Source organism: Chamaea fasciata, unplaced genomic scaffold (genome assembly GCF_029207755.1).
Source record: "Chamaea fasciata isolate MVZ Bird 193981 ecotype frontalis unplaced genomic scaffold, bChaFas1.0.hap1 SCAF_709, whole genome shotgun sequence".
Taxonomy (NCBI): domain Eukaryota; kingdom Metazoa; phylum Chordata; class Aves; order Passeriformes; family Sylviidae; genus Chamaea; species Chamaea fasciata.
In genome coordinates, this window is record NW_027094794.1 from 31,985 (window position 1) to 53,107 (window position 21,123).

At 59.0% G+C, this 21,123-nt stretch overlaps 1 protein-coding gene across 1 annotated transcript; it reads left to right on the forward strand.

Moving 5' to 3' along the window:
* Nucleotides 1–770: 770 nt before the first annotated feature.
* Nucleotides 771–12,440, forward strand: LOC136305849 (procollagen galactosyltransferase 1-like). The gene is given in 13 exon segments (XM_066209169.1): nt 771–1,054; nt 2,895–3,005; nt 3,648–3,765; nt 4,593–4,727; nt 6,265–6,469; nt 7,158–7,277; nt 8,154–8,230; nt 9,121–9,227; nt 9,316–9,448; nt 9,894–10,021; nt 11,097–11,303; nt 12,200–12,330; nt 12,333–12,440. Coding segments are annotated over 13 exon segments (1,803 nt in total). The 5' UTR covers nt 771–776; the 3' UTR covers nt 12,386–12,440.
* Nucleotides 12,441–21,123: the final 8,683 nt, after the last annotated feature.

The window sequence follows — 21,123 nt, forward strand, 5'->3', positions numbered from 1 at the left end:
CCCCCTTTCCCTTATTTTTTTCTCCCTTTCTCCTCATTTTCCACCTTTCCCTCTTTTTTGTTTTAACTTTTTCTCCTTTTTCCCTCATTTATTCCCATTTTTTCTCCTTAATTCCCGTTTATTTCTGTTTACCCCCTTCACCCTCTTTCCCCCCTTTTTCTCCCTTTTTTCTCCTCTTTTTTCCCCTTTATTCACATTTCCTCCCTTTCCCCCCCTTTTTTTCCCTCATTTCCCCCTTTTCCCATCTTTTATTCCCCCTTTTCCCCGTGTTTTTTCCTCTTTTTCCCCCCCCATTTTTCCCATTTCCCCCTCCCCGTTTTCCCCTTTTCCTTCTCTTTATTCCCATTTGGAATTTCGGGGAGGGGCTAAAAACCCTTGGGGGAAAGAAAAAAAAAAAAAAAAAAAAAAAAAAGGGAGAAAAAATTCCCGGTTTAAAAATCTTCGGAAAAAAGGAAAAATCTTCTCAGGAGGAGAAAAAAAAAATCATCTCTGGGGGCGGAGGGGGCGTGGCCACAAGGGGGCGTGGCCACACGGCAGCACCATATATGTGCACGCAGTGGGCGCGGCCTCACAGCGGCCGCACCCATATTTGGCTTTAATGGGCGTGGCCACACTCAATGCCCACCCCATGGCGCGCGGCTTCACCGCTCCCCCCACATAACACGTTTATAGGCGTGGCCGCAACGCGCCTTGACCAATCAGAGAGCGCGGGGGGCGTGGCCACAACCGGCCGCTTGAGGGAGAAGGGCGTGGCCTGAGCTGAGGGGCGCCCCAAGATGGCGGCGCGGCCGTGGCCGCTGCTGCTGCCGCTGCTGCTGCTGCTGCCGGCGGGGCCGGGCCGGGCTCCGGGCGGCTCCTCCGGCCGCTCCCGCCTGAGCCTCGGGCCCGGCCCGGCCGCCGCTTATTTCCCCGAGGAGCGCTGGAACCCGGAGTCGCCGCTGCGGCCGCCCCGAGTGGCCGTGGCGCTGCTGGCGCGGAACGCGGCCCACGCGCTGCCGCTGGTGCTGGGGGGGCTCGAGAGGCTGCGGCACCCCAAGGACAGGATGGCGCTGTGGTGGGTGCGGGGACACCGGGGACACCGGGGACACCGGGGACACTGGGGACAGCGGGGACACCGGGGACACCGGGGACACCGGGGACACCGGGGACACCGGGGACAGCGGGGACAGTGGGGACACGAGTGGGACGTGTGTGAGTGAGGGGAGTGTGGGGCACACTCGGGAGGGGCTCTGCGTGTGTGACGCTGTCACTGTGTGTCCCACCCCTGTGTGACACGCGTGTGACATTGCTGTCCCCTCAGGGTGGCCGTTGACCGCAGCGTGGACACTTCTGTGTGTTTGTGTGTGACACTGGCCCTGTGTGTCACTGTCCTGTGCGTGTGTGACACTGTGTGTGTGTGTGACACTATGTGTGCGTGTGACACTCTGTGTGTGTGTGACACTGTGTGTGTGTGTGACACTGTGTGTGTGTGACACTGTCCTGTGTGTGTGTGACACTGTGTTTGTGTGTGACACTGTCCCTGTGTGACACTGTCCTGTGTGTGTGACACTGTCCTGTGTGTGTGACACTGTCCTGTGTGTGTGTGACACTGTCCTGTGTGTGTGACACTGTCCTGTGTGCGTGTGACACTGACCCTGTGTGTGTGTGACACTGTGTGTGTGTGTGACACTGTCCTCTGTGTGTGACACTGTCCTGTGTGTGTGTGACACTGTGTGTGTGTGTGACACTGTCCTCTGTGACACTGTCCTGTGTGTGTGTGACACTGTCCTGTGCGTGTGTGTCACTGTCCTGTGTGCGTGTGACACTGACCCTGTGTGTGTGTGACACTGTGTGTGTGTGTGACACTGTCCTGTGTGTGTGTGACACTGTCCTGTGTGTGTGTGACACTGTCCTGTGTGCGTGTGACACTGTCCTGTGTGTGTGTGACACTGTCCTGTGTGTGTGACACTGTCCTGTGTGTGTGTGACACTGTCCTGTGTGTGTGTGACACTGTCCTGTGTGTGTGACACTGTCCTCTGTGTGTGACACTGTGTGTGTGTGACACTGTGTGTGTGTGTGTGTGACACTGTCCTGTGTGTGTGACACTGTCCTGTGTGTGTGTGACACTGTGTGTGTGTGTGACACTGTGTGTGTGTCACTGTCCTGTGTGTGTGACACTGTGTGTGTGTGTGACACTGTCCTGTGCGTGTGACACTGTCCTGTGTGTGTGTGACACTGTGTGTGTGTGTGACACTGTCCTGTGTGTGTGACACTGTCCTGTGTGCGTGTGACACTGTGTGTGTGTGTGACACTGTGTGTGTGTGTGACACTGTGTGTGTGTGTCACTGTCCTGTGTGTGTGACACTGTGTGTGTGTGTGACACTGTCCTGTGTGTGTGACACTGTCCTGTGTGTGTGACACTGTCCTGTGTGTGTGACACTGTCCTGTGTGCGTGTGACACTGTGTGTGTGTGTGACACTGTGTGTGTGTGTGTGACACTGTCCTGTGCGTGTGACACTGTGTGTGTGTGTGACACTGTCCTGTGTGTGTGACACTGTCCTGTGTGTGTGACACTGTCCTGTGTGCGTGTGACACTGTGTGTGTGTGTGACACTGTGTGTGTGTGTGACACTGTGTGTGTGTGTCACTGTCCTGTGTGTGTGACACTGTGTGTGTGTGTGACACTGTCCTGTGTGTGTGACACTGTCCTGTGTGTGTGACACTGTCCTGTGTGTGTGTGACACTGTGTGTGTGTGTGACACTGTGTGTGTGTGACACTGTCCTGTGTGTGTGTGACACTGTCCTGTGCGTGTGACTCTGTCCCCTGTGTGCCACACCCCTGTATGACCCCGTGTCACCCTCTGTGACCCCCGCGTGACCCCACGTGACCCTCGAGTGACACTGCTGTCCCCTCAGGGTGGCCGTTGACCACAGCGTGGACAACACCTCGGCGCTGCTGGCCGAGTGGCTGGGCCGGGTGCGGGGCCGCTACCACCGCGTGCTCTGGAGGCACCAGGAGGAGCCCAGGTGGGGCTGGGGGCATCAGGGACACGTTTCGGGGGGTCCTGGGGGGGATTTGGGGGATCGTGGGGGATTTGGGGGGGTCCTGGGGGTATTTTGGGGGTCCTGGGGGTATTTTGGGGGTCCTGGGGGTGTTTTGGGGGTCCTGGGGGTGTTTTGGGGGTCCTGGGGGTATTTTGGGGGTCCTGGGGGTGTTTTGGGGGTCCTGGGGGTGTTTTGGGGGTCCTGGGGGGATTTTTGGGGTGTCTTAGGGGGAGGATTTGGAGGCCATCGGGGAGAAATTTGGGGCGGGGGGGGATTTTTCGGGGTCCCCGTGGGTCCGCACGTTCTGTGGGGCGTCCCTACGCCTTTGCGGGGATTTTTCGGGATCCCCGTGGGTCCCCACGTTCTGTGGGGCGTCCCTACGCCTTTGCGGGGATTTTTCGGGGTCCCCGTGGGTCCCCACGTTCTGTGGGGCGTCCCTACGCCTTTGCGGGGATTTTTCGGGGTCCCCGTGGGTCCCCACGTTCTGTGGGGCGTCCCTACGCCTTTGCGGGGATTTTTCGGGGTCCCCGTGGGTCCCCACGTTCTGTGGGGCGTCCCTACGCCTTTGCGGGGGTCTCCCCGGGAGTTTCGGGGTGTCTGAGGCATCCCCCTCCCCACCCCCAGGTCGTTCCCCGACGAGGAGGGTCCCAAGCACTGGAGCCCCGGCCGGTACGAGCACGTGATGAGGCTGCGCCAGGAGGCCCTGGAGGCCGCCCGGGCCATGTGGGCCGATTACCTGCTGGTACGGGGGGGCGCCCCCAGCTGGGGAGGGGTCCCCGAATTAGGGGAGGGGTCCCCGGGGGTCCCCAAGGGTCATTGAAACCCGGGGTGGGAGGGGAAAGCCGCCCCCCCCCCAAGAGGGGACACTGGGGACACGCAGGGCTGGGCGTAGCTGGGTCGGAATTTGGGCGTGTCCTGAATGTGGGGAGGGGGCCCTGAGGTGCCCCAGGTGTGCCCCAGGTGTGCCCCAGGTGACACAGGTGTGACCCAGCTGTGACACGTGTGACCCAGGTGTGACCCAGGTGTGCCCCAGGTGTCCCAAGTGTGACCCAGGTGTGCCCCAGGTGTGCCCCAGGTGTTCCAGGTGTAACCCAGGTGTGACACGTGTGACCCAGGTGTGCCCCAGGTGACCCAGGTGTGACCCAGGTGTGCCCCAGGTGTCCCAGGTGTGACCCAGGTGTGCCCCAGGTGACACAGGTGTGACCCAGGTGTGACACAGGTGACCCAGGTGTGACCCAGGTGTGCCCCAGGTGTCCCAGGTGTAACCCAGGTGTGCCCCAGGTGTGACCCAGGTGTCCCAGGTGTGACCCAGGTGTGCCCCAGGTGTCCCAGGTGTGCCCCAGGTGTGACCCAGGTGTCCCAGGTGTGACCCAGGTGTGCCTCAGGTGCCCCAGGTGTAACCCAGGTGTGACCCAGGTGTGCCCCAGGTGTCCCAGGTGTGCCCCAGGTGTGACCCAGGTGTGCCCCAGGTGCCCCAGGTGTGCCCCAGGTGTCCCAGGTGTGCCCCAGGTGTCCCAGGTGTGACCCAGGTGTGTCCCAGGTGTGACCCAGGTGTGTCCCCGTCCCCAGTTCCTGGACGCAGACAATGTCCTGGTGAACCCGGACACGCTGGCCGTGCTGGTGGCCGAGAACAGAACGGTGGTGGCCCCGATGCTCGACTCGCGCGCCGCCTACTCCAACTTCTGGTGCGGCATCACCCCCCAGGTGAGGGTGCGGTGCAGGTGGGTGTGGCACAGGTGAGAGTGTAGCATTCCCAATGGCCATTCCCCATTCCCAATGCTCATTCCCCATTCCCAATGGCCATTCCCCATTCCCAATGGTCATTCCCCATTCCCAATGGCCATTCCCCATTCCCAGTGGCCATTCCCCATTCCCAATGGCCATTCCCCATTCCCAATGGCCATTCCCCATTCCCAGTGGCCATTCCCACATTCCCAATGGCCATTCCCCATTCCCAGTGGCCATTCCCCATTCCCAGTGGCCATTCCCCATTCCCAGTGGCCATTCCCCATTCCCAATGGCCATTCCCCATTCCCAGTGGCCATTCCCACATTCCCAATGCTCATTCCCCATTCCCAGTGGCCATTCCCCATTCCCAGTGGCCATTCCCCATTCCCAATGGCCATTCCCCATTCCCAGTGGCCATTCCCCATTCCCAATGGCCATTCCCCATTCCCAATGCTCATTCCCCATTCCCAATGGCCATTCCCCATTCCCAATGGCCATTCCCCATTCCCAATGGCCATTCCCCATTCCCAATGGCCATTCCCCATTCCCAGTGGCCATTCCCCATTCCCAATGGCCATTCCCCATTCCCAATGGCCATTCCCCATTCCCAATGATCATCCCCCATTCCCAGTGGCCATTCCCCATTCCCAGTGGCCATTCCCCATTCCCAGTGGCCATTCCCCATTCCCAATGATCATCCCCCATTCCCAGTGGCCATTCCCCATTCCCGGTGGCCATTCCCACATTCCCAATGATCATCCCCCATTCCCAATGGCCATTCCCCCATTCCCAATGGCCATTCCCCATTCCCAGTGGCCATTCCCCATTCCCATTGGCCATTCCCCATTCCCAGTGGCCATTCCCCATTCCCAGTGGTCATTCTCATAGTCCCAGTGGCCATTCCCCATTCCCAGTGGCCATTCCCCATTCCCAATGCTCATTCCCCATTCCCATTGGCCATTCCCCATTCCCAGTGGCCATTCCCCATTCCCAATGGTCATTCCCCATTCCCAATGGCCATTCCCCATTCCCAATGCTCATTCCCCATTCCCATTGGCCATTCCCCATTCCCAGTGGCCATTCCCCATTCCCAGTGGCCATTCCCCATTCCCAATGGCCATTCCCCATTCCCAGTGGCCATTCCCCATTCCCAGTGGCCATTCCCCATTCCCAATGCTCATTCCCCATTCCCATTGGCCATTCCCCATTCCCAATGGCCATTCCCCATTCCCAGTGGCCATTCCCCATTCCCAGTGGCCATTCCCCATTCCCAATGGCCATTCCCAATGGCCATTCCCCATTCCCAATGGCCATTCCCAATGGCCATTCCCCATTCCCAGTGGTCATTCCCCATTCCCAGTGGCCATCCCCCATTCCCAGTGGCCATTCCTCATTCCCAATGGCCATTCCCCATTCCCAGTGGCCATGCCCCATTCCCATTGGCCATTCCCCATTCCCAATGGCCATTCCCATTCCCATTGGCCGTTCCCACATTCCCATTGGCCGTTCCCAGGGCTATTACCGCCGCACGCCCGCCTACCTGCCGATCCGGCGCCGGGAGCGCCGCGGCTGCTTCGCGGTGCCGATGGTTCACTCCACGTTCCTGCTGGATCTGCGCCGGGAGCGCTCGCGGAGCTTGGCCTTCCACCCGCCCCCGCCCGGCTACGCCGGCGCCTTCGACGACATCATCGTCTTCGCCGCCGCCTGCCGGCACGCCGGTACGCGCCGGGATGGCGTCCTTGGGATCGGGATGGGATCGGGCTGGAGTTGGGTTGGGATCGGGCTGGAGTTGGGTTGGGATCGGGATGGGATCGGGCTGGAGTTGGGTTGGGATCGGGATGGAGTTGGGTTGGGATCGGGATGGAGTTGGGTTGGGATCGGGATGGGATCGGGCTGGAGTTGGGTTGGGATCGGGATGGAGTTGGGTTGGGATCGGGATGGGATCGGGCTGGAGTTGGGTTGGGATCGGGTTGGGATCGGGCTGGAGTTGGGTTGGGATCGGGCTGGAGTTGGGTTGGGATCGGGTTGGGATCGGGCTGGAGTTGGGTTGGGATCGGGCTGGAGTTGGGTTGGAATCGGGTTGGGATCGGGCTGGAGTTGGGTTGGAATCGGGTTGGGATCGGGCTGGAGTTGGGTTGGGATCGGGTTGGGATCGGGCTGGAGTTGGGATGGGATCGGGCTGGAGTTGGGTTGGGATCGGGCTGGAGTTGGGTTGGGATCGGGATGGGATCGGGCTGGAGTTGGGTTGGGATCGGGATCGCTTGCCTTGGGATGGGTTCAGTTGGGTTGGGATTGGGCAGGGATCCCAACCGGGAGCAGTGTGTGTGCCTGCCGGCGCCGTTCCCGTCCCTGATCCCGATCCTAATCCCGACGTTCCCGACGTTCCCGACGTTCCCGACGTTCCAGGCGTGCAGATGTTCGTCAGCAACCGGGAGCAGTTCGGCTTCCTGCCGGTGCCGCTGCGCTCCCAGAGCTCCCTGCGGGACGAGGCCGAGAACTTCCTGCACGTCCAGCTGGAGATCATGGGTGAGATCCCGACGGATCCCGACGGATCCCGACGGATCCCGACGGCGCCGGGGCCTCGGGATCACCTCAGGGCCTCGGACTGGGGGGGAGAGAAGGATCCCAGAGGATCCCAGTGGATCCGGAGGGATCCAGGGCTTTGGGATTCTGGAGGGGGGGACTGATCCCAGTGGATCCCAAGAGATCCGGAGCCTCGGGATTCTGGGGGAGAGAAGGATCCCGAAGGGATTCCAGGGCTTTGGGATCGTCCTGAGGGATCTCGGGCCTCAGGATTATGGGGGAGGGGTGGATCCCAGGGGATCTGAGGCCTTGGGATCGTCCCGAGGGATCCAGGGCTTCGGGATCCTGGGGGGGGAGGAGGATCCTGGGGTGGGAACTGCTGGGATTGGGAATTGGGAAACGTTCCTCTGGGATCTGGGGCGGATTCCTTTGGGATTTGGGATTGATTCCGTTGGGATCTGGGGGCTCATTCCCGTGGGATCCGGGATTGTTTCCCGTGGGATTTGGGATTGTTTCCCGTGGGATTTGGGATTGTTTCCCGTGGGATTTGGGATTGTTTCCCATGGGATTTGGGATTGTTTCCCGTGGGATTTGGGATTGATTCCCGTGGGATTTGGGATTGATTCCCGTGGGATTTGGGATTGATTCCCGTGGGATTTGGGATTGATTCCCGTGGGATTTGGGGCTGATTCCCGTGGGATTTGGGGCTGATTCCTGTGGGGCTCATTCCCGTGGGGTCCGGGATTGTTTCCCGTGGGATTTGGGATTGTTTCCCGTGGGATTTGGGGCTGATTCCTTTGGGATTGATTCCCGTGGGGTCCGGGATTGTTTCCCGTGGGATTTGGGGCCGATGCCCACGGGATTCTCCCGTTCCCACAGTGAAGCTCCCTCCGGCCGAGCCCTCCCCTCACGTGTGGGTCCCTCCCAAGGTCCTGGACAAGCTGGGATTCGATGAGGTCCGAGCCTTTCCCTGGGAATTTCCTGCCTTTGTTCCCCGTTTCGTTCTGGATTTTTTGGTGATTTTTCTGCCCCATTTCTGGAGCTTTGGGGATGTTTCCACCCTTTTCCCCTGGATTTGGGGCGGATTTCCCCATTTTTTCCTGGATTTTGGGTGAATTCCCCCCACATTTCCCCATTTCCTCCCAAATTTCCCCATTTCCCCCTGGATTTCCCTCATTTTCTCCCCGATTTCCTCCCAGATTTCCCCATTTTTCCTCAATTTTGGGGTGAATTCCCCCCAGATTTCCCCATTTCCCCCCTGGGTTTTAGGTAGATGTTTCCATTTTTCCTGGATTTTGGGTGAATTCACCTCACATTTCCCCATTTCCTCCCAAATTTCCCCATTTCCTCCCAGAATTTCCCCATTTCCCCTGGATTTCCCCCATTTCCTCCCAGAATTCCCATTTCCCCCCCAAAATTCCCCCATTTCCCCTGGATTTTGGGGTGAATTCCCCCCAAATCCCCCCATTTCCTCCCAGAATTTCCTCATTTCCTCCCAAATTTCCCCATTTCCCCTGGATTTCTCCCATTTCCTCCCAGAATTCCCATTTCCCCCCCAAAATTCCCCCATTTCCCCCTGGATTTTGGGTGAATTCTCCCCAAATCCCCCCATTTCCTCCCAGAATTTCCTCATTTCCTCCCAGAATTCCCCCATTTCCCCTGGATTTCCCCCATTTCCTCCCAGAATTCCCATTTCCCCCCAAAATTCCCCCATTTCCCCCTGGATTTTGGGTGACTTCTCCCCAAATCCCCCCATTTCCTCCCAGAATTTCCCCCATTTCCTCCCAGAATTCCCATTTCCCCCCCCCACATTTCCCCATTTCCCGGGATTTCCCCCGTTCCCCAGGTGTTCCTGATCAACCTCCGGCGCCGCTCCGACCGCCGGGCGCGGATGCTGCGGACGCTGCAGGAACTGGGAATCTCCCCCAAACTGGTGGAGGCCGTGGACGGCCGGTGAGAGATTCCCCCTCCCCCCCCCCTCCAAAAATTCCCAAAAATTCCCTGGGAATTCCCTCACTCGGGAACGTTCTGGGCGGGGCAGGGCCCTGAACAGCAGCCAGGTGGAGGCGCTGGGGGTGCGGATGCTGCCGGGATATCGGGATCCTTTCCACGGGAGACCCCTGACCCCGGGGGAGGTGGGCTGCTTCCTCAGCCACTTCCGGGTCTGGCAGGAGGTGAGGAAGGGGAAAATTTGGGAATTTGGGGGAATTTTGGGGGAATTTTTGGGAATTTGGGGATGGGAGTTTGGGAATTTGGGGGGTCCGGAAGGATCTGGAGGGTTCAGGAGGTCTGGGGTTTTGGGGAGATTTAGGAATTCCGAAGGAGCCGCTGCTTCCTCAGCCACTTCTGGGTCTGGCAGGAAGTGAGGAATGGGAAGATTTGGGAGTTTTTGGGAATTTGGGGTGGGAATTTGGGAATTTGGGGGATCTGGGTGGTGGAGGGGGAGGGAGAGTTTGGAGTCAGGGAATGCAGGGGGATTCAAGGGATTCCCGAGGGTGGGACGGAGCCGCTGCTTCCGCGTCTGACGGGAGGCGCGGAGCGGGAAGTTCGGGAATCCGGGGATTTTCGGGATGATCCGAGGGGGATTCCCGGGTCCGCGGCCAATCCCGGCGTCCCCAGATCGCGGCGCGGGGCCTGGGCCGCTCGCTGGTGTTCGAGGACGATCTGCGCTTCGAGGTTTTCTTCCGCAGCCGCCTCACCGAGCTGATGGAGCAGCTGGAGGAGGCCGCCGTCGACTGGGACCTCATGTGAGCCTTCCTCCCCGTCCTCACCATCCTCATCCTCGTCCCAATCCCCCGGGACCGCGTCTGAGCCTTCCTCCCCCTCCTCACCATCCTCCTCACCATCCTCATCCTCGTCCCAATCCCCCGGGAACACGTCTGAGCCTTCCTCCCCCTCCTCACCATCCTCCTCACCATCCTCATCCTCGTCCCAATCCCCCGGGACCGCGTCTGAGCCTTCCTCCCCGTCATCCTCCTCTCAATCCTCGCCTCGTCTTCATCCTCACCCCACTGATTCCCATCCCCTGAGACGGCCTGGATCCCACGGAGCCCAGTGACCCCGCTGACCCCACTGACCCCATTGACCCCGCTGACCCCATTGACCCCAATGACCCCACTGACCCCACTGACCCCATTGACCCCAATGACCCCATTGACCCCACTGACCCCACTGACCCCGCTGACCCCACTGACCCCACTGACCCCGCTGACCCCACTGACCCCACTGACCCCATTGACCCCACTGACCCCGCTGACCCCACTGACCCCACTGACCCCATTGACCCCACTGACCCCAATGACCCCACTGACCCCATTGGTCTCTGACCCCATTGACCCCATTGGTCTCTGACCCCATTGACCCCATTGACCCCACTGACCCCATTGACCCCATTGGTCTCTGACCCCATTGACCCCATTGATCCCATTGACCCCCTTGGTCCCATTGATCCCATTGACCCCATTGACCCCATTGACCCCAGTGACCCCATTGACCCCACTGACCCCATTGACCCCACTGACCCCAATGACCCCACTGACCCCAATGACCCCATTGATCCCACTGATCCCATTGACCCCATTGATCCCATTGGTTCCATTGATCCCATTGACCCCACTGACCCCAATGACCCCATTGACCCCACTGACCCCGCTGACCCCATTGATCCCAATGACCCCACTGACCCCACTGACCCCATTGATCCCAATGACCCCATTGACCCCAATGACCCCACTGACCCCACTGACCCCATTGATCCCAATGACCCCGCTGACTCCTCTGACCCCGTGACCCCCGTGACCCCTGTGACCCCGCTGTCGGCAGCTACCTGGGCCGGAAGCGTTTGGAGCCGGAGCGTTCGGAGCGCGGCGTTCCCGGCGTGCGCCACGTCCTCCGGCCCGGCTACTCCTACTGGAGCCTGGGCTACGCTCTGTCGCTGCGCGGCGCCCGGAAACTGCTGGCGGCCGAACCGCTGGGGAAAATGATCCCCGTGGACGAGTTCCTGCCCCTCATGTTCGACCGGCACCCCAGGTGCGGGGCGGGGGGATTGTGGGAATTGTGGGATTTGTGGGATTTGAGTTCCTGCCCCTCGTGTTCCACCGGCACCCCAGGTGTGGGGCGGGGGGATTGTGGGAATTGTGGGAATTGTGGGATTTGTGGGAATTGTGGGATTTGAGTTCCTGCCCCTCGTGTTCCACCGGCACCCCAGGTGCGGGACGGGGGGATTGTGGGAATTGTGGGATTTGTGGGATTTGTGGGATTTGAGTTCCTGCCCCTTGTGTTCCACCGGCACCCCAGGTGCGGGGCGGGGGGATTGTGGGAATGTGGGAATTGTGGGAATTGTGGGAATTGTGGGATCTGTGGGATTTGAGTTCCTGCCCCTCGTGTTCCACCGGCACCCCAGGTGCGGGGCGGGGGGATTGTGGGAATTGTGGGATTGTGGGAATTGTGGGATTTGTGGGATTGTGGGATCTGTGGGAATTGTGGGAACTGTGGGATTTGTGGGATTTGAGTTCCTGCCCCTCGTGTTCCACCGGCACCCCAGGTGCGGGGCGGGGGGATTGTGGGAATTGTGGGATTTGTGGGATTTGAGTTCCTGCCCCTCGTGTTCCACCGGCACCCCAGGTGCGGGGCGGGGGGATTGTGGGAATGTGGGAATTGTGGGATCTGTGGGAATTGTGGGATTTGTGGGATTTGAGTTCCTGCCCCTCGTGTTCCACCGGCACCCCAGGTGCGGGGCGGGGGGATTTGTGGGATCGGGAATGGCGGCTTCCAGCACTTTTCCCGCTGGGATCTGGAGGCGTTTTCCCCTTATTCCTCCTCCATTTCCCCCATTTTTTTCCCCCCTCTCTCACCCCTTTATTCCCAATTTCCCCCATTTTTTTCCCAATTTCCCCCGGTTTCCACCCCATTTTCTCTCCCCTCAGCCCCGAGTATTCCCGGCACTTTTCCCGGCGGGACCTGGAGGCGTTTTCGGCGGAGCCGCTGCTGCTCTTCCCCACCCACTACACCGGCGACCCCGGCTACGTCAGCGACACCGAGACGCCGCCGGAGCCCCCGAAAACCGGGAATTCCCGTCCCGGAATTCCCAACCCCGCCGGGACGAGCTCTGACCCTTCCCTCCGCGATTTGTACTCCCAAATTAAAGTTTTTATTTTTGTTTTTAAATTGCGATCGGGGGGTTTTGGGGGCCTTTTTCGGGGAGGATTTGGGGGGATTTTTGGGAGGTTTTGGGGGGATTTTGGAGGATTTTGGGGGATTTTTTGGGAGGTTTCGAGGGATTTTTTTGGGGGGAATTTGGGGGGATTCCTGAACTGGTTTTGGGGATATTTTTGGATATTTTGGGAATATTTTTCAGGTATCTGTGGAATGTTTTGGGGATGTTTTCGGGGTCATTTGGGGATATTTTCAGGACATTTTTGCACTGTTTTTTGGGGGATGTTTTGGGGGATGTTTTGGGGATGTTTTCGGGGTGATTTTGGGATGTTTTGGGATATTTTGGGGATATTTTCAGGACATTTTTGGGATGTTTTTGGGGATATTTTGGGGCTATTTTCAGGCCATTTTTGGGCTGTTTTGGGGATATTTTCGGGGTCATTTTGGGATATTTTGGGGATGTTTTTGGGGATATTTTGGGGATATTTTCAGGCCATTTTTGGGGATATTTTGGGGCTATTTTCAGGCCATTTTTGGGCTGTTTTGGGGATATTTTCGGCGTCATTTTGGGATATTTTGGGGATATTTTTGGGATATTTTGGGGCTATTTCAGGCCATTTTTGGGGCTGTTTTGGGGGCGTTTTTGGGGCTCAGAGCTCGTCGTGCTCCTCGTGCACAGGTGGGGGCTCCCTGCAGGCCGCAGGCGTCTCCAGCTCCAGCAGGTACTCGCAGCGACTCGGCTCCGCCGCCGCCGTCACCGACGTGTCCGCGCCGCACCTGAGCCGCACCTGGGGACACGCGGGGGACACGGGCTGACACACCTGAGCCACACCTGAGCCACCCCAGACACACCTGAGCCGCACCTGAGCCACCCCAGACACACCTGAGCCACACCTGAGCCACCCCCAGACACACCTGAGCCACCCCAGACACACCTGAGCCGCACCTGAGCCACCCCAGACACACCTGAGCCACACCTGAGCCACCCCAGACACACCTGAGCCACCCCAGACACACCTGAGCCACACCTGAGCCACCCCAGACACACCTGAGCCACCCCAGACACACCTGAGCCACCCCAGACACACCTGAGCCACCCCAGACACACCTGAGCCACACCTGAGCCACCCCAGACACACCTGAGCCACACCTGAGCCACCCCAGACACACCTGAGCCACCCCAGACACACCTGAGCCGCACCTGAGCCACCCCAGACACACCTGAGCCACCCCAGACACACCTGAGCCACACCTGAGCCACCCCAGACACACCTGAGCCACACCTGAGCCACCCCCAGACACACCTGAGCCACCCCAGACACACCTGAGCCACCCCCAGACACACCTGAAGCCGCACCTGAGCCACCCCAGACACACCTGAGCCACCCCCAGACACACCTGAGCCACCCCCAGACACACCTGAGCCACCCCAGACACACCTGAGCCGCACCTGAGCCACCCCCACACACCTGAGCCACCCCCAGACACACCTGAGCCACCCCCAGACACACCTGAGCCGCACCTGAGCCACCCCAGACATACCTGAGCCACCCCAGACACACCTGAGCCGCACCTGAGCCACCCCAGACACACCTGAGCCACCCCCAGACACACCTGAGCCACACCTGAGCCACCCCAGACACACCTGAGCCGCACCTGAGCCACCCCCAGACACACCTGAGCCACCCCAGACACACCTGAGCCACACCTGGGCACAGGGACACGCAGGTGACAGGTGACACAGGTGACACTGAACTCACACAGGTGACATTAACGACACGGAGGTGACACAGGTGACACACAGGACACAGGTGACAGAGAAGGTGACACACGGGTGACATTAATGACATGGAGGTGACACACAGGTGACACACAGGTGACAGAGGAGGTGACACACAGGAGACGGGTGACACAGGTGACGAACAGGTGACGCAGGTGATAGAGAAGGTGACACACAGGAGGTGACAGGTGACACACACAGGTGACACAGATGGTGACAGGTGACACCCAGGTGACAGGTGACACTCACGGTGGTGGCCCTGTTGGGTCCCTGCCAGCAGCCGGTGCCGCCCTCGTATTTCTGGGCTCCGAATTTGTCACCTTCGGGCCCCGCCCACGAGCCCCAAACCCTGCGGGAAGGGGCCGGGGGAGGGGTCAGGTGACACCAGGTGACACCTGGGGGGGGTCAGGTGACACCTGGCGCTGTCCCCAAGTGTCCCCAGGGGCGGTTTGGGCTCCCCTGGGGTAGTTTTGGGGAGCCCGGGGGGATTTTTTGAGGGTTCTCCAGGAGGTTTTTGGGGTTTTTTTGGGGTTCCCTGGGGGGGATTTGGGGTTGTTTTTGGGGGGGTCCCAGGATGATTTTTCAGGTCCCCAGGAGCATTTTGGGGCGTTTTGGGGATATTTTGGGGTCCCCCGGATGAGTTTTGGGTTCCCCAGGGGTATTTCGGGGTGATTTGGGATGTTTTGGGCGTTTTTTTTGGGGGTCCCCGGGATGATTTTTGGGTCCCCCAGGGGTAATTGGGGGGGTTGGGTGGTATTTTGGGGTAATTTTGGGGTGATTTTGGGGTGTTTTGGGGTGTTTTGGGGTGATTTTGGGGTGTTTTGGGGTGTTTTGGGTGGTTTTGGGGTGCCCTGACCCCAGGTTGGTCTCGGCGCCGCCGTTCTTGGGTCTCTGGGTGACGCGCTGGAAGGGGCAGAGCCGGTACAGGTACCTGGGGGGGGAAATTCGGGGGGTCAGGGGGGCTCAAACACCCCAAAAATCCCCTCAGGACCCCCCCCCAAAATCCTCAAATCCTTCCCAAATCATCCCCCAAATCCTCAAACCCCCAAACCCCAAATCCCCCCCAAAATCCCCCAAATCTCTCCCCAAATCCTCCCCCAAATCCCCAAAAATTCCCCCAAATCCTCCCCAAAAACCTCCAAAATCCCCCCAAAATCCCCAAATTCCCCCCCAAACCTGTCCAGGACCTTCAAACCCTCCCCAAAATCCCCCAAATCTCTCCCCAAATCCTCCCCAAAAACCTCCAAAATCCCCCAAAATCCCAAAATTCCCCCCAAACCTGTCCAGGACCTTCAAACCCTCCCCAAAATCCCCCAAATCTCCCCCAAAACCTCCAAAATCCCCCAAAATCCCCAAATTCCCCCCCAAACCTCTCCAGGACCTTCAAACCCTCCCCAAAATCCCCCAAATCTCCCCCAAAACCTCCAAAATCCCCCAAAATCCCCAAATTCCCCCCCAAACCTCTCCAGGACCTTCAAACCCTCCCCAAAATCCCCCAAATCTCTCCCCAAATCCTCCCCAAAACCTCCAAAATCCCCCCAAAATCCCCAAATTCCCCCCCAAACCTCCCCAGATCCCTCCAAAATCCCCAAATCTCCCCCAAAATCCTCCCCAGGACCCCTCCAAAATCCCCCAAATCTCCCCCAAAATCCTCCCCAGGACCCCCCAAAGCCCCCCCAAGCCCCCTCCCCGGCACGGACTCGCTGGTGGCCAGCTCCCAGCACTGGTTGTACAGGTAGGAGAATTCCCCCTCGGGCCCGAAATCCAGCCCCAGCTCCAGCTCCAGGGCCCTGGCGAGGGGGAGACACAAAAATTTGGGGGTCGGGGGGGGTCCCCAAAACCCCCCCCGGGCCCCTCCCCCAAAAAATCCCGATCTCCAAAACCCCCCCCAGAGCTTTGGAGCCCCCCAAATTCCGGCTGGGGCTGGGGAAACTGAGGCACGGGGGGGCCTGAAGGGGTTTGGGGGTCCCCGGGGAGGATTTTTGGGGTCCCCGGGGAGGATTTTGGGGTCCCCGGGGAGGATTTTGGGGTCCCCAGGGCGGATTTTGGGGTCCCCGGGGAGGATTTTGGGGTCCCCAGGGAGGATTTTGGGGTCCCCGGGGAGGATTTTGGGGTCCCCAGGGAGGATTTTGGGGTCCCCGGGGAGGATTTTGGGGTCCCCGGGGCGGATTTTGGGGTCCCAGGTGATTTTGGGGGTCCCAGGTCAGTTTTTGGGGTCCCAGGTGATTTTTTGGGGTCCCCGAGGTGATTTTTGGGGCCCCAGGTGAGTTTTTGGGGTCCCAGGTCAGTTTTTGGGGTCCCCGAGATGATTTTTGGGGTCCCAGGTGAGTTTTTGGGGTCCCGAGTGAGTTTTTGGGGTCCCCAAGATGATTTTTTGGGGTCCCAGGTGAGTTTTTGGGGTCCCAGGTGAGTTTTGGGGTCCCAGGTGAGTTTTTGGGTCCCCGAGGTGATTTTTGGGGTCCCAGGTGTGTTTTTGGGGTCCCAGGTCAGTTTTTGGGGTCCCAGGTGAGTTTTTGGGGTCCCCAAGATGATTTTTTGGGGTCCCAGGTGAGTTTTTGGGGTCCCCGAGGTGGTTTTTGGGGTCCCAGGTGATTTTTTGGGGTCCCAGGTGAGTTTTTGGGGTCCCCGAGGTGGTTTTTGGGGTCCCAGGTGTGTTTTTGGGGTCCCAGGTGAGTTTTTGGGGTCCCAGGCGAGTTTTTGGGGTCCCCGAGGTGATTTTTGAGGTCCCAGGTGTGTTTTTGGGGTCCCAGGTCAGTTTTTGGGGTCCCCGAGGTGGTTTTTGGGGTCCCAGGTGTGTTTTTGGGGTCCCAGGTGAGTTTTTGGGGTCCCAGGCGAGTTTTTGGGGTCCCAGGTGAGTTTTTGGGGTCCCCGAGGTGATTTTTGAGGTCCCAGGTGTGTTTTTGGGGTCCCAGGTGAGTTTTTGGGGTCCCAGGTGAGTTTTTGGGGTCCCCGAGGTGGTTTTTGGGGTCCCAGGTGAGTTTTTGGGGTCCCAGGTGAGTTTTTGGGGTCCCCCAGGTCAGTTTTTGGGGTCCCAGGTGATTTTTTGGGGTCCCAGGTGAGTTTTTGGGGTGCCCCCACCTGATCCCCTCCTCGGCCTCCTTCAGCTCCCGCTCGGCCGCGGTCAGATCGTCCCGAGCGCGCTGGGCGGCTGCGGGAAAAGAGGGGTCAGGACCCCCCAAAACCGCCCCAAATCCTCCCAGGACCCCCCAAACCTCCCCAAAATCCCCTCTAGACCCCCCCAAGCCCCCCCAAACCCCCCAGGACCCCCCAAATCCCCCCCAAATATCCCCCAAACCTCTCCCCAGGACCCCCTAAATCCCCCCCAAAAGCCCCCCCAGGACCCCCCCCAAAACACCTCAAAATCCTCCAGGACCCCCCAAATATCTCCCCAAATGCCACCCCCCCTCCCAGGACACCCCAAATCCCTTAAAATCCCCCCCGAAAAATCCCCCCAGGACCCCCCAAATCCCCCCCAAAATCCCCCCAAAATCCCCCCGGGACCCCCCAAAATCCCCCCAAATCCCCTCTAGACCTCCCCAAAATCCCCCTGGGACCCCCCAAATCCCCCCCAAAATCCCCCCAAAATCCCCCCGGGACCCCCCAAAATCCCCCCAAATCCCCTCTAGACCCCCCCAAAATCCCCCTGGGACCCCCCAAAATCCCCCCAATCCCCCCAACCCCCCCCAGGACCCCCCAAATCCCCCCCAAATCCCCCCGGGACCCCCCAAATCCCCCCAAAATCCCCCTGGGACCCCCCAAAATCCCCCCAAGACCCCCCCAACCCCCCCCAGGACCCCCCAAATCCCCCCAAAATCCCCCCAAAATCCCCCCAGGACCCCCCAAACCCCCCCAGGACGCCCCAAATCCCCCCAAAATCCCCCCAAAATCCCCCCAGGACCCCCCAACCCCCCCAGGACCCCCCAAATCCCCCAAAATCCCCCCAAATCCCCTCTAGACCCCCCCAAAATCCCCCTGGGACCCCCCAAATCCCCCCAAAATCCCCCCAACCCCCCCCAGGACCCCCCAAATCCCCCCCAAATCCCCCCGGGACCCCCCAAATCCCCCAAAATCCCCCTGGGACCCCCAAAATCCCCCCAAGACCCCCCCAACCCCCCCAGGACCCCCCAAATCCCCCCAAAATCCCCCCAATCCCCCCCCAGGACCCCCCAAAATCCCCCCAACACCCCCCAGGACCCCCCAAATCCCCCCAAATCCCCCCAATTCCCCCCCCGGGACCCCCCAAATCCCACCAAAATCCCCCTGGGACCCTCCAAAATCCCCCAGGACCCCCCAAATCCCCCCAAAATCCCCCCGGGACCCCCCAAATCCCCCCAAATCCCCCTGGGACCCCCCAAAATCCCCCCAAGACCCCCCCAACCCCCCCGGGACCCCCCAAATCCCCCCCAAATCCCCCGGGACCCTCCAAATCCCCCCCAAATCCCCCTGGGACCCCCCAAAATCCCCCCAAGACCCCCCCAGGACCCCCCAAATCCCCCCAAAATCCCCCAATCCCCCCCGGGACCCCCCAAATCCCACCAAAATCCCCCTGGGACCCCCCAAAATCCCCCAAGACCCCCCCAACCCCCCCCAGGACCCCCCAAATCCCCCAAATCCCCCCAATCCCCGCCGGGACCCCCCAAATCCCCCCAAACCCCCCCGGGACCCCCCAAACCCCCCCCGGCCCCCACCGTCGATCAGGGCCTGCGTGGCGTCGTCGAAGGGCGGCTCCTCCTGGGGGGGCTCCTCCCCCTCCGGGGGGGGCGGGGCCGGCACCTGGGGGGTGGGGGAGGGGTCAGGTGGGACCCCACCCCCAAAATTAACGTTTGGGACCCTCCCCCCCCAAAAAAACTGGGGTGCGGGGACCCCCGAAATGGGGGAAATTCCCCCAGGATTGGGGAAAATCCCCCCAAAATTGAGAAATTTACCCAAAATTCGGGAAAATTTCCCCCAAAATTTGGGAAAATCTGCCCAAAAATTGGGAAAATCCCCAAAATTGAGAAATTCCCACAAAATTGGGGAAAATTCCCCAAAATTTGGGAAAATCCCCCCCAAAAATGAGAAATTGCCACAAAATTGAGAAATACCCCCAAATTTGGGAAAATTCCCCCAAAATTGAGAAATTCCCCCCAAAAATTGGGAAAATCCCCCAAAATTTGGGAAAATCCCCCCAAAAATTGGGAAAATCTCCCAAAATTGAGAAATTCTCCCAAATTGGGGAAAATTCCCCTAAAAATTGGGAAAATCCCCCCAAAATTGGGAAAATCCCCCAAAAATTTGGAAAACCCCCCCCAAAAATTGGGAAAATCCCCCCAAAATTGAGAAATTCCCCAAATTTGGGAAATCCCCCCAAAAATTGGGAAAATCCCCCCAAAAATTGGGAAAATCCCCCCCAAAATTGGGAAAATCCCCCAAAATTGAGAAATTCCCACAAAATTGGGGAAAATTCTCCCAAAATTGAGAAATTCTCCCAAATTTGGGAAAATCCCCCAAAATTGAGAAATTCTCCCAACTTTGGGAAAACTCTCCCAAAAATTTGGAAACCCCCCCCAAAAATTGGGAAAATCCCCCAAAATTGGGGAAAATCCCCCCCAAAATTGGGAAAATCCCCCAAAATTGGGGAAATCCCCCCAAAAATTGGGAAAATCCCCCAAAAATTTGGAAACCCCCCCCCCAAAAATTGGGAAAATCCCCCAAAATTGGGGAAAATCCCCCCAAAATTGGGAAAATCCCCCAAAATTGGGGAAAATCCCCCCAAAAATTGGGAAAATCCCCCAAAATTGGGAAAACCCCCCCAAATTTGGGGTTGGGGTCCCCCACCTGCTCGGGGCCTTCCTCCTCCTCGTCCTCCTCGTCCTCGTCCTCCTCGGGCTCTTCCTCCTCCTCCTCCTCCTCGGGGGGGCTTCGGGGGGGCTCGGGGGGCGCTCGGGGGGGCTCGGCTCGCTCCTGGGGGGGGGGGGTCAGGCCACCCCAAAATTCGGGTGAGACCCCTCCCCAAAATCAAAACAAGGTTTTGAGAGACCCCTCCCCGAATTTTCAGCCCCTCCCCCCCAAATTTGATCCCCTTCCCCCCTTCCCCCCACCAAAAAAAATAATTGGGATCTCTTAAAGTTCCCAAAATCCCCCCCAAATTTTGGGGGACCCCCTCCCCAAATTTTGGGGACCCCCCTCCCCAAATTTTGGGGACCCCCCCTCCCCAAATTTTGGGGGACCCCCCTCCCCAAATTTCGGACTTCTCCAAGTCCCCCAAGTCCCCTCCCCCAATATTTTGGGACCCCCTCCCCCAAAATCTCCCCAAATTTTGAGACCCTCCCCCCCTCCCCCCGTCAGATTTGAGCCTCCCCTCCCCCCTTTCCCAAATTTTCGGGACCCCTCCCCCCAAATTTCCAGCCCCCCCTCCCCAAATGTCGGCACCTTCGGCCGGAGCCGTTCCCGGAGGTTTTCCCAGATCCGTTCCCGGAACGTTCCGGAATCCACGGAATCCTCCGCGCCCAGCAGAGCCTGGGGGGGGGGGAGGGGAAAGCCCAAAGTTTTGGGGGATTTTTGGGAATTTTGGGGGGAATTTTTGGGGGATTTCTTGAGGGATTTATTTGGGATTTGGGGGGTTTTTGTGTATTTTGGGGTTTTTCTGGTTTTACTGGGATTTTTTGGGGGGATTTGGGGTTTTTGGGGGAATTTTTAGGGGTTTTTATTGGGATTTTGGGGGTTTTTTGGGGGATTTTTTGGTTTTACTGGATTTTTTGGGGGGATTTGGGGTTTTTTGGGGAATTTTTAGGGTTTTTATTGGATTTTTGGGGGGAATTTGGGGGTTTTATTCGGGATTTTTGGGGTTTTTTGGTTTTACTGGGATTTTTGGGAATTTTGGGGGGTTTTTTTGTGGATTTTGGGGTTTTTTTTGGTTTTACTGGGATTTTTGGG